Source organism: Ursus americanus, chromosome 22, assembly GCF_024610735.1.
Source record: "Ursus americanus isolate L20-20 chromosome 22, mUrsAme1.1.p, whole genome shotgun sequence".
NCBI lineage: Eukaryota > Metazoa > Chordata > Mammalia > Carnivora > Ursidae > Ursus > Ursus americanus.
The window spans coordinates 47,496,850-47,510,266 of NC_142148.1; the positions used below are offsets into that span (position 1 = coordinate 47,496,850).

Below are 13,417 nucleotides of genomic sequence, written 5' to 3' on the forward strand. Positions count from 1 at the left end.
GTGAGCACTGTGCCCCTCCAAGCTCTCCCAGGGCTTCTGGGAGATGGCCTAAGCACACAGTCATCTCAGTGGTAGAAACCCCGTATGTCAGCTGAAACACCAAAAACCACCCACAGTCAGGAGAATGGTGGTACTCATACCTGTGATGAATGAGTGAGAGGGGCACAGCACACCTGTTTTCGGCAGACACCCCCACACAGGAACTCCTCAGTTTAAGAGAAAGGATCACGGGGTGCTTGTGTGGCTCTGTCGGTTAAGCATCTGCCTTCAGCTCTGGTCATGATCTCAGGGTCCTGGGATCCAGCCCTGCATTGGGCTCCCTGCTCAGCGGGGGTCTGTTTCTCTCTCTCCCTCTGTGCTCTCTCTCAAATAAATAAAAACCTAAAAAAAGTCGGAAGGACTCACAATGAGAAGTGAATGCTTTCCAGCAGGGTCCCCAGGCCCCTCAGGGAGGCCTCGTCATCTGCTGTGACAGCAGCAAACCAGGAGCTGGTGGTTGAGCGACCCTCCAGCCACTGATGTCACTGCTCACACTGCCTCTTTGTGATCACTTTGTCAAAGGGATGAAATACACAAAACCCAGGAATTGTCATCAGTGCTGTCTTGACTCAGGCCGCCCTAAAGGTTCCTGCAGGGCACTGGTCCCTCCCCATTGCCCTGAGTGCTCTGTGCATCAGAGCCAGACCCCCAGTGTTGGCAGCACTTTCTCCTGTACCCAATCCCATGCTGTCCACAGACCCAGGGCCTCTGTATTCCTCACATTCCCCTCAAGGGCCTTTCTTCCACAATGCTCATTGCCAAAGTAGAGTTTATCTATACATTGGCATTCAGGATCCTCCTAATGAAGCCTCTCCCCCCACCTCAACTTCTCTCCTAGCTCCCTTCTGCCAGAATTGCCCCAACACTACCCACATGCATCCCTGCCCCTTTGCCTGGTCTCATGCTCTTCCCTCTGCCTACAGCATCTTTCTTATACACCTTCACCTGCTGATTTTTTTAAAACTCTTTATTATGGAAAATTTTAGACCCACATGAAAGTAGAAAGAAGTGGACAATGGATGGACCCCATGTACCCATCAACCAGCTTCACTGATTATCAGCCCATGGCCAATCTTGTTTTCTGCATATGCTACCCACTCCTCCTGCTAAAACAGATGATTTTTAAACAAATCCCAGACATCACATTATGTATTTTTTTTTAAAGATTTTATTTATTTGACAGAGAGAGACAGCCAGCGAGAGAGGGAACACAAGCAGGGGGAGTAGGAGATGAAGAAGCAGGCTCCCAGCGGAGGAGCCTGATGTGGGGCTCGATCCCAGGACTCCGGGATCACGCCCTGAGCCGAAGGCAGACGCTTAATGACTGAGCCACCCAGGCGCCCCACATCATGTATTAAATCTGTATATATTTCAGTATGAAGCTCTAAAAGGAGGTAGCTCTTTTGTTTAGGTAGCTCTTTTTTAATCCTCATCATATACCTTCAAAAATTAACAATGCCTAACAAAAATGATAAGAACTCCTCAGTGTCATCAACTAGCTAGCCAGTGCTCTCATTTCTCCAATGTCTAGTATAGAAATGTATGTGAATATCTGTATAAATATAGGGACATTGATGCATAAATATGTTTGTCTAAGTATATGGATGTGTTTGTGTGTATACATAGACATATACATACGTATGTACACACAATAACCTGTCAGTTCATTTGTTTGATTAGATCCAAATAAGATTAATACATATAATTAGGAGGCACCTGGGTGGCTCAGTCGGTTAAGCATCTGACTTCGGCTCAGGTCATAATCCCAGGGTCCTGGGATCAAGTCCCATGTCGGGCTCCCTGTTCAGTGGGGGCCCTTCTTTTCCCTTTCCCTCTGCCTGCAACTCCCCCTGCTTGTGTACTCTCTCTGTCAAATAAATAAATAAAATATTTTTTAAAATGTGTATATATGTGTGTGTATATATATATATATATATAGTGTACAACCATGACATCATTTGACGTGTTCTCCTATCCTCTGAATTTCCTATAATTAGTAGTTAGATATAGAGATTTATTAAAATAAGGTTGTATTTTGTTTCATTTTGCTTTGTTTGGCAAGAAGACTTTTGTGGGTGTTGACGCAAAATGAATGAACATTTTTAAAAATTTTAAAGAGAGAGTTAAGGAATTTTATCAAAACCCAAGTGAAGACAGCTGCCTGGGATACACAATCTTCACAAAGAAGAAAAGTGCACCAGGGAAGGAACATTTGGTGCAGGGCTATATATGCTTTTGTTTTTGTTTTTTTTTATATGTAAAGAGTTACAAATTATCATGACAAAGGACATTCCAGAACAATATAGGCTTTATCTTATGTTTTTCGTATGTGCAAGGCCGTAGGACTCTAATCTTATGGGAACCAGGGAAGGTTTTTTTGTTTTTCTTATCTTTGTGTTTGGAATACTCCTTTTTGGTTATTTTTTTATTAAAGCAGATGTACAATGTGTGCTTAGGACAGAAACAGAGTCCATGCTTTGAGGTTTTGCCAAGTCATCTGACCTTGGTAAATGTTAAAGTATAGCTTCCCTGGGAACCCAGGAGCAGAGCCCACAGGCATTAAAAGCTGAAAATTTCCTTTATCATGGGTGATAGCGCACATTGTCATCAGAAGGCACGTAATGTCCGTGCGCTTTATTTTTGTGCTGCCAGCAGCCATCAGCAACCATCAGCCCTTATAGTAACACCTGTCTGGTTATTTGAGTGTAGCTTATATTCATTTACATTCCATAGGAAGATCTCCTGTGAATGGCATTCTCTAGTTCTTTGTGTTAGCTTACCTATACTTGGAGGTCAGTGTGACTAGGTCTAAAATCCTCAACTCACGTTTTAATGAGTATCTTCATGCCTCACTTCACAGTCTAATGATAATCTGGTTTTCTTATTCTTTTTAGTGACTCAGGTTGTTTTGTTTTGTTTTTTAATTCCTGGATAACCAAAGGTGTTTTTATGTTTGTTTTCCTTTAAAGTTTGGTGGATTTACTATAATTTATATTGGATTTGGTCATTCTGGGTCAGTTTTCCCAGGTTCTTAGTGTACCCTTTCAACATTAATTACAGGAAAATTTTCTTAAATCATGGTTTTAGTATTTGCTCTTATCCATTGCTTGTTTGCTTTTCTAAGGTCTCCTTTTATATACATACCTGCTTTCTTTGTCTTTATTCTATATTTGTTACTTTCTTTCAGAATGTTTTCAGCATTTCAAATGCAAGTAGGGAAATATGCATCTTTAGTGTTACAGTTCGATTTGCTTTGGAACCTCTGCTCCCCCAAGATGCAGACTGTGTGCGTTACCTGAGAACCTTTCCCTTGCCCTGTCCATGACAGAGCCCTTCCCACCCTGAGCCAAACAGACTTTCCTTTGCTTCTACAATACTTTGTCTGCTCTAGAATTTCGTATAAATTGAAATATTCATGCTTTTTAAATTTAACACGTTTTTATATTTACATGTTATGTTTCTTTTAAGGCGTGACCCACTGTGCTTTTCCACTCCTATGTCCCTACTGGTTTAGCCTTGATTTCTGAAATTGCTTTCTTTCAAATTCTTCCCCAAGTTCTGTTCACATCTCTTTCTATTCTCATGGCTTCTGATTTTTCCCCAGTTCGGATACATGTTGTGCTCTCATAATATCTATCCTTTTCTTAATTGCTTTTAGCTTATTTTGAAATATCAGATCCAGTTTCACATTGGCATGACTTTCTGGTATGCTCATTATCTAACTACTATTACAGTGGTTTACGCCATTGCTTACCTTTTCACTGATTTGACCTCATAGAAACAGCCTCCAAGATTTCATCCAGAGAACATAATTGGGAGCTTAGCCATTGATGCAGCCCAGAAAGAGTTTTGTCAACAGGAGGTAATATCCAAGACAGAGTTGAGGCTATTAAAGCAGATAAAGGGTGAAGTGAGAAGCAGCCACTGGTTCTGAATATCATAGACTGAGAAAAAAAATACAAAATAAGCAAAGTATTATTTGTTACACAATATAACCAGTGATATTATATAAATATATATCTGTTGTAAGGAGCCTGGGAAGAACAGCACAGTCACTGGGTAGGACCCCAGAAAGCGTGGGGAGAAGGCTGGTGGGTTACCCCAATGATTAGCAGCATTTTCTCTCCATGTTATCTCTGAGCTGCTAAACTCCAGCTGGTGGAAATCTGCTCTCAGGGAAAAGGGGGTAGAAGTGAACACTGAGGAAATGAGCTAATAGGAATTATGTCGTGAAATACAAGATATATATAATAAGCTGGTATGTGTTTAAAGAGATATTGAAGAATGCTGCAAGTGATAAAGATAAGATTCCACTGATTTTAGCCTCTTTCATTCCAATGTAATTATAACTTATGATGCTCAAAGTTGGAGAAATTCACATCAAGAAGAAAACAAAAGTTCTTTAAGAATGTTTGATATGTTAATTTGAAGAATTTTTTTAAAAAAATAGTAACTAATCCATTGTACGATGGAGCCAACTAGTGCAGCAGGCCCAAAGTTGCACTATATACAATAGAACGGGGCCCCTCAACTTTATGTTCAGAATAATCATTTTCTGTGGTGTTAAAATGCAGATTCTGATTCAGTGGTTCCAGGTGTATTGAAGATCCCACGTTTCTAACAAACTTCCAGGTGGTGCTGATGCTGCCAGTTCTCAGCTGGCACTTTAGGTGTCAAACTGTGGACAGCACCTCAGAGACCTAAGCTGTGCCTGCCTCAAGATGCTGTTAATATCAGATTCACATTTGGGGCTTGTGCAGCTCAAGGAGATCATTAAGTGGGGATTATTCTAATTACATAACACTTTAGACTTTATTTCAACAGTTCATTGAGTACTTACTGCATACCGGGTGCTAGAAAGGGAACAGGTACTATGGGTTCTTTAGTCTCAGGGAGCTCCGGGACAGGAGCAGGGGCAAGGGCTGGAGGAGGATGTTGACGTTAGCAGCTGCCATGTTTGCAGAGAAGGATGCAATAGGGACCATAACAGAAACTGTAACACAGCGGCCGAGAACACACAAGAAAAGTGGGAGGTCTCTCTGGCTGGGCAAGAGCATGCGACTCCATTGAAGAGGTGGGGTTTGAACAGATGCAACCACATGTCTTCTGTAAGATACTTAAAACAGATTTGAGGAGAAAGAGCTCAGCCTGGGAAACCAAACTACACTTCGAAGAGATTATTCTAAGCTAGGTAGTACATCTGGCAATTACAAACCCTACGAAGGGCCCAATTCTGAGTGGCTTCCCTGTAGAAAGACAAGATTAGAGAAGTTGAGGGTTTGGACCAGAAACACCTCAATGAGCATGTTGTGCTAGCCTTGAAGATGGTCAGTCCCAGAGATGATGCTCATGCATGTTGTGCCTTGCATGCTGCAGGTGCTGAAAAGATCTTTTCCATAGAGCTTGATTCATGTTTTCAGCTCTCAGATTATAAATGTGTCTCCAGTGCTAAGTATTTCCTAGTTCCACATCAGCAGAGGTGGCCATGTGTTTTTTGACCTCTTAAATCTGACACGGTATCATATAAATAATACCCACCATCTCTCTGTGCATATGCTATAGTTTGACTAGTCATTTGTCAATTCTACTAAAATGTTATTTTCCAGTTCATCACAAAAGTGACTTCTCTATCTCTTGGCTGGTCTGAAATTTTAAATCCTTGTAGCTACCACCAAATAAAGCAGTTATGATATCAGAAAATTCTGAACTCTTGTAAAAAGCCAGAATACTCCAAGTCCCCAAGATGGAAAAGTTTTCATACGTAATAGCTACTAACTTGCAAAGAGGAAATGCTTGAGGAAATACATTCTTTTTGTTGTTAGGAAAAGTCTAAGCATTTATAAATCTTGAGAAAAAGTTGTCCTCATTAATTTTTTTTTCCTTATAGGTAAATTACTCAAATGTTTTTAAATTATTTTATTTTAAAATTTTAAAGTATTTTTGTTTCTTTTCTTTTTTTTTTTAAAGATTTTATTTATTTATTTGACAGAGATAGACAGCCAGCAGAGAGGGAACACAAGCAGGGGGAGTGGGAGAGGAAGAAGCAGGCTCACAGCAGAGGAGCCTGATGTGGGACTCGATCCCGGAACGGCGGGATCATGCCCTGAGCCGAAGGCAGACGCTTAATGACTGCGCTACCCAGGCGCCCCAGTATTTTTGTTTCTTAACTATAGTTGACATACTGTGTTAGTTTTAGGTGTACAACATAGTGATTCAACAAATCTATGCATTACTCAGTGCTCACCTTGATGAGTGTAGTCATCACCTGTCACCATACAACACTATTACTGTAGTTTTCATCCCCATGACTTATGTATTGTATTACTGGAAGATGCATCTCCTAATGCTCTGGTCCATCCATGTTGCCGTAAATGGCAAGATCTCATTCTCTTTTATGGCTGAGAAATATTCCACTATATATGTGTGTATACACCCACCCACCCACACATATGTGTGTGTGAATGCATACCACATCTTCATTAGCCACTCATCTATTGATGAGCGTTTGGGTTGCTTCTATTCTTGGCTATTGTAAATAATGCAGCAATAAGCATATGGGGTGCATATACATTTTCAAATTAGTGTTTTCATTTTCTTTGGGTAAATACCCTGAACATTTGGATTTGGATCATATGGTATTTTTATCTTTAATTTTTTGAGGAACTGTTTTCCATAGTGGCTGCACCAATTTACATTCCCACCAAAAGTGCATGAGGGTTCCTTTTCTCCACATCCTCACCAGTACTTGTTATTACTTGTCTTTTTGATACTAGCTATTCTGACTGGTGTGAGGTCACCTTGGTTTTGATTTGCATTTCCCTAATGATCAGTGATGTTGGTCATCTTTCGTGTGTCTGCTTGCCATCTGTATGTCTTCTTTGAAAAATGTCTATTTAGGTCCTCTGCCCATTTTTTAATCAGATTTTTTAATAAAATTTTGTTTTGTTTTGTTTGGCATTGAGTTGTGTAAGTTCTTCATATATTTTGGATATTAACCTCTTATCAGATACATATTTTTATCAGATATATCATTTGCAAGTATCTTCTCCCATTCAGTAGATTGTCTTTTTATTTGTTGGTGGTTTCCTTTGCTGTGTAAGGAAATGCATTATCTCCAAAATCTTAACCTTTGGTATCTTTTTCTTTCTCCTCTTCCTTTTTTTTGAACATTCAAAACCCTAGAAAAGTATGTGATCTAGGGAGAAACCATTTAGAAGGCTTTTTAATTGTACCCTATGTAGATGTTTCTCTAAGTTGAGTACCATTAAGGCAGGGGAATTTCTAGTTCAATTCCTGGGACGATGTTGGAAGACCAGTAGGCATGTGTGAATATTGAGCTAATGTTAATACATAGATTAGAATGTACATGTGAGTTTTTCCATACTTTGAGAATTTTGTCTATATACAGAACTAATGGTGTGGGTTTTCTTGTCATTTATCTTCTAAATCTATGTGGGACATTATTTTCAACCTTTTCTTCCTTGGGTGTATGTTTTCTGCTCAAATGAATAGCCATGGACCTGGGAAGAGTCCATTACAGATTTACAGCCTATTTTCCCTGTGGACTGGCCCAATGCTAATGTGATTGGATTTACTCATGGGTTTCAAGATGTTTGCTGGCAATCACAGGTTTCTCTAGAGCTGCAGTGGTTCCAATTTCTGCAGTCTCCTTTATTTGGAAGCAAAGACTTTATAGGGATATGAGTAATCAATTTCTGGCTTTCTCTGACTGGCTGCCCTGATAGAGCCTTTTAAAAATTGGTAGAATAGGTAGGACTAGAATATCTAGATATCACCTGCACCGCCCCCCCCCTCCCCCCACCGCCGTGCACACAGCTTCTGTGCAAATCGGCTGACTAGTGCACGCTGAAACAGCAAGGGTCTGTGTGATTAGCTTTTTTTCAGGTGTGATTTTCTTGTCTCATCTCTGTTTCCTCCTCCTCTAGGAGAAATGGGTCCCATGAGGCAAATTTGACCCTGAAGTGCGGCCCGCCAGCCTGACGCCCAGTTGGGGAGGGAGAACACCATGGATGGCATAATTGAACAGAAGAGCATGTTGGTGCACAGTAAAATCAGTGATGCTGGCAAGAGGAATGGCTTAATTAACACAAGAAACTTCATGGCCGAGAGCAGAGATGGCCTGGTGTCTGTTTACCCAGCGCCACAGTACCAGAGCTGCCGAGTGGTGGGCAGCACAGCACCAGCCAGCCTGGATGGCAGCAGGAATGAGCCGGTCCAGCAACTGCTGGACCCCAACACACTTCAGCAGTCTGTGGAGTCCCATTTCCGACCCAACATCATCCTCTACTCAGAGGGCGTGCTGCGCTCTTGGGGGGACGGTGTGGCTGCCGACTGTTGCGAGACCACCTTCATTGAGGACCGGTCGCCCACCAAAGAGAGTCTGGAGTACCCTGATGGAAAGTTCATTGACCTCTCAGCTGATGACATCAAAATCCACACCCTCTCCTATGACGTGGAGGAGGAGGAGGAATTCCAGGAGCTGGAGGTCAGAGGATGTGTTTATCATGAGCCTTTGCAAATGGGACATGGGGATCGGGTGGGGACTCATGAGTGCCTGGCAAAAGTTAGGGAATACAACTAGTGTGCAAAAATGTAGAGAAACTGAAGCATTGTTAAATATCCATTGGCATTGAGTGGAGTAAGACTAGATGACCAAAACCGAGTAAGGGCTTCAGCGGGGATGCTGGCAGAGACGACCCAAGGTAATGGCTGTGAGAATGGGGCTACCGGTGGACTAAATGGTTGCCAGCACCAGAAGTCAGTTGGGGATTCCTGCTAACTTAGGAGTGAGAGGGGTCATTGACAAAAGTGATCAAGGTGAGAGGGGGGCACTTGGTCCTAGGGCCACATGAGGCTGGAAAGACATGTGTGGGGACAATTTGAGAAGAGTTTTTGCTACCACAAGCAGTTTCCTTGATTTGGCATTCCAAAGTTTCTACTAAGGAATCCTTGGTATACCTAAACCTGCTGGAAGAAATAGTAGGAATGCTAGCCTAAAGGGAAGATGAATTGAGTTGTTACAAGAGTCAATTCTTCAGTAGACTGGAGGGCAGGTAAGGGCATTTGGATTACATGCTTTGAAACGTGCACATTGGACATGGTATAACACAACACAGCAGCCAAGAAAACCAGAAGTATCAGGCCTGGAGGTGCAGTGAGAACCAGAAGCAGCTGGAAAGAGATGGTTTTAATCAGAAAGGAAATTCAGAAATTGGAAATGTTTTGTAGCAGTTCCTGTGATTGGAGCCATGAAAACCAACTGGCAGGGAGTCCAGAGAAGTCAAGTTGTAGGAGAGGCCATCAGAGCAGACTTTCACACCCTCTGGTGACACCTGTTAAGGGGAACAGGATAGTGTCAGCTCTGGCAATGCCAAAGTTTTTAGAAAGCTGCGAGAAGTACTTTGGTTTCCATTCACAAGCCTCTGTCACGTGTCCACTCTTTTCCAAGGCCTGAGGGTATTGCTAAACGCAAAAGTATAAATGTCACTTGACTTGCATGAAGTTCAGGAAGCAAATACACAAAAATGCAAATTTCACAAAACACAGGAGTTAGACGGTGGAGTACCAATCCTGCTCTGAGAGCATCCAAAGGGGGAGGAGATGGGACTCCAAATATAATGTGGGGGGTCAGGAGTCATCACAGAGGAAGCACCCCCTGCACTACATCTTGAGGAGGAGAACCAGACTGTGAGCAAAAAGGCTCATGGGGAGGTTGTGGGGGAACTCTGGTCCAAGGCGACATCATGAGCAGATAAAGCACAGAGGCATCCAGCCTAGGTCTGCAGGGAACAGTAACTGATTGCAATTGCTAAGACCTAGGGATCATGGTGAAGTCGGGGGAGACAGGACCATAACTGAGGACCATACCAGCCTTCTAAGGGAGGCTGGAATTTAGGCGAGGTCACAAACCCAGATGCCTACAAAAGAAAGGACAGATAACAACATCAAGAAGAAACCCTATATTGAGGGGAGTGGCCTGAGACTGGAGAGTCCAGGCCCACCCTCAGCTATAGGGGTACTGCTTGCTGCATCTCATATGCCATACTGCTAGACACCTTGATGGGTGTCATGGTGTGGAAACTGCTGAGGGGTTTCAGGCAGGAGAGCTGGGGTCAGATTTGAGTTTTCAGAAGCTGTTATGGCTGCAGAATAAGACAGTGGGGCAGAGTAGGGAGATGGGGGGGGGCATAGGGCTAGGACCAAACTGCATTCACAGAGCCTATTGGGACCTGTCATAAGAGATGGTGAGAGAGAGAATCAAGACAGCAGTAGAAGTGAAGAAAAACCTAAAAAGTGAAGTTTGCCATTGTGCAGAGATGATGGGAAGGAAAGGGTCAGGACTGTCCTGTGCAGAGATTTCCCTAAGCTTTCAAATGGTCAAACTGGTCAGTGGAGGATTTTCATCTTTGTTAGGAATATTTGGAAAATAAGTTCCAATATATAATATCCATCAGAATTTAAAAGTTTGGGATAGTTACTAGATTGAAAATGTAAAAGAAATTCGTGAATGTTTCCATCATCACTTTGTCACTTGTGTGGGCTTCATTCCTCCTTCCCTCTCCTTATATCCATCAACTTAAGGTCCATATCCTTGAATAACTACATTCCACCAGGGTAGGTGAGGATGAACAGGTGAGTAACACATCTTCTTAGTCCTTAGTCTACTTCCATTCTGTGACTTCATAATGAACTACACTAAAAGGAATCGTATTCCTTTTTCTTTAAGACTTGCTTGGGCTTCAGATTGAGCTTGCAAATAAATACAGCTGTAATTTAAATGCAAGTGTTCTTTTCAGAGTAGGTCTTAATCCACATTTTTGGCAATCAATTACCGAATCCATTTTTTTGCAACATTTTCGCATAATGACCTCAGCCAGTAGATGTGGCTTTTGGAACTCTGCAGAGGACCAGAACCCACTTAGAGACAATCTTTTACATTAAATGCTAGGAGGTGGGTGGCTGGTGCAACAGGCTTTTCTACCTGGTCTGTCCAAGGCTTTGACAGGTAGTGCAGGTTTCTGGGGAAGTGAGCTCTGCCACCCAGTTTGTTTCCCTGTCCTGGCAACAGTAGCAATAGCCCATCAGAAAGAGTTAACTTTAGTGATACAGCAGCTGGAATCTTTACTCATGGTTATAATGCCTACTGTGTATTAATATGTTTATAGTCATCTCTGACTACAATGGTAAGGTAGAGCATGTTGGCATTTATACCTTAGCCAGAAAGGGCACACCCAATGACATGGTGGAACAAGTTGTTCAGAAGTTGGGCTGTCTCATATGAGACTGGTTGGCAAACACAGACCAAGAAATGGCTCTTTGCACAGGCTCTGAGGGGAAGGAATCAAGACACATTATGGCTGCTGTCACTCCTTCAGTACTGTTTAATACAGCCATGGAGGATTCCAGGGGGTCCTTCAAAATGGTTGACTTGGTCCATTAGGAATTCTGTAAAAAACAGATATTTTCTCAGCAACATTCTTATGGTGTATGCATGGCAGTCTGTCTTTATGAAGAAAAACTAATGAGGAGCTAGAAGAGTCAGTGTGTATGCAGCAACTTTCTAAGGTTTATTGTTTTTCCAGTCCATGAACTAATAAAGGGACCTATATCAGTTAGCATTTGCTGCATAACAAATACCCTAAAACTTAATGGCTTAACACAACTCTTTATTTAGGTCATGATTCTTAGGGTCAACAACTGGAATGGGTCTCAGCGGGATGGTTCTTGCTCTGCTAGTCTCACTCGGGTTCCCTCACTAGTCTGTAGGCAGCTGCTGCTCAGCTCTGCAGCTGTACTTGGAATGCTGTCTGGCCACTGGCTGAGACGACAGAGGTGGCTGGACCACATGTGTCTAACCATCCAACAAGTCACTCCGTCACATGGCAGTCATGCTAGAGATTCCAGGAGCAGCAAGAGAGGGTGAGTCCCAGCATCCAAGGCCTTTCCAAAACTTTGCTTGTATAATGCATGTTATTGTCTTATTGGCCAAAGAAAGATACATGGCTAAGCCCAAAGTCAGTGTGGGAGGGACTTTTTAGGTTGACAGTATAGGAAAGTGCCAACAAATTGGGTACCAATTACTGTAGTCTACCACAGAGCAAAAACGTTTGGCCTATTTGATATATATATATATATTTTAAGATCATCTAAATGAACAGAGTGACAGCAGCCATAGTTATTTTGTGACTTAAACAGAAAACACCGTAGATATTGATCTGGAGCTCTTCCCAGAAGGCAGTACTACTTCAGACAAAACAACAACAAAAAATAAGAATTTAACTTCTCTGGGAATTCTATAGCTTCATTAGGTCTATAGCAAATTGATACTGTTTCCTAAAAGTTGAAATTTTCAGAAAGCCATTGTGCGGGTGAAGAGCAGGGGTCCTTGTCACTAGAGTCCCTGCGTACCAGACAACCTGCCTCTTACCTGTCCCCTTACCACTCTACCTGGAGAGGTTCATCCCTGGCATTTATAAGGAAGATGTCCCCAGTCCAAAGAGGTGTGCTCACCTGATGCACATTTCTGCAAGAACATGTGTTTTTGGTTGGCCCTCAAGATTGTGTTAATGTGAGTAGGTTCTATAGCTAATTTCAAGAATCTTTATGGAAAGGCCTCGAAATTGAGATTTGCCCTGCTCTACCCAAGAGGAAGCTGCTGGTCATGTTGAATTATTGGGGCTCTGAATTAGATAGGGAGATCTCAGGGAGCCTCTGAGGGATTGCGGGAGCACCAAGGTGGCTCCTCTTCATACGGTCCCACTGCACTCAGTGTAATCGCCTCCCTGGGGGTGGGGGTCTCTCAGGCCATTCTGGGTGCATGATTTTGGGCCTGGTGCTCCACAGCCCCCAGGGCCTCCTCCCTGGTGTGTGTCCACTGCTTCATTCAGTGCCCAGACCACAGCTAAAACTGCACTTTCAGGAATACCAACAGCAGGAAACCACTTCTCCTTTTCACACAGAGAAACTCAAACAGAGATTTCAGGCTCTGGTAATAAAGCAGTTCTATGAAATAGAAAATTTGAATTTGAAGCTATGAAATAATGTAGGTGAAGTTCACGGCTAGAGAAGCCAATAGCCCCCCTGCTGTTAGAGATGCTTATCAAATGTTGAAAGGCCAATTATTACCCACTTATTTGTAATAGTGCAACCCCTTCAGGATCCTAGAGCACATGGAATGTCATCACTTAGAAACAGTGCCCAAGGTGGTGGGGAAGCCTTTTCTTCACCACAGGAAGGAAGGGGATGGTAGGCACCTACTGATGGAGGATGTGTCTGTGCCAGGCCCTCCGTGCACCCTTTGTCACGTAACCCACAGCAGCGCTGGGCCACAGGTGCTGGTCCCGCCTTACCCTGTGCA

At 42.8% G+C, this 13,417-nt stretch overlaps 1 protein-coding gene across 2 annotated transcripts in view; it reads left to right on the forward strand.

Moving 5' to 3' along the window:
- Positions 1–13,417, forward strand: part of SYNDIG1 (synapse differentiation inducing 1) — a 185,601-nt gene that overhangs the window by 72,767 nt on the left and 99,417 nt on the right. For both annotated transcript variants that reach the window (XM_045770939.2, XM_087853782.1), the window contains exon 2: positions 7,986–8,545. In XM_045770939.2, the coding sequence (XP_045626895.1) occupies positions 8,066–8,545 (480 nt within the window). In that variant the 5' untranslated portion in view covers positions 7,986–8,065. The remainder of the gene's footprint in view (positions 1–7,985; positions 8,546–13,417) is intronic.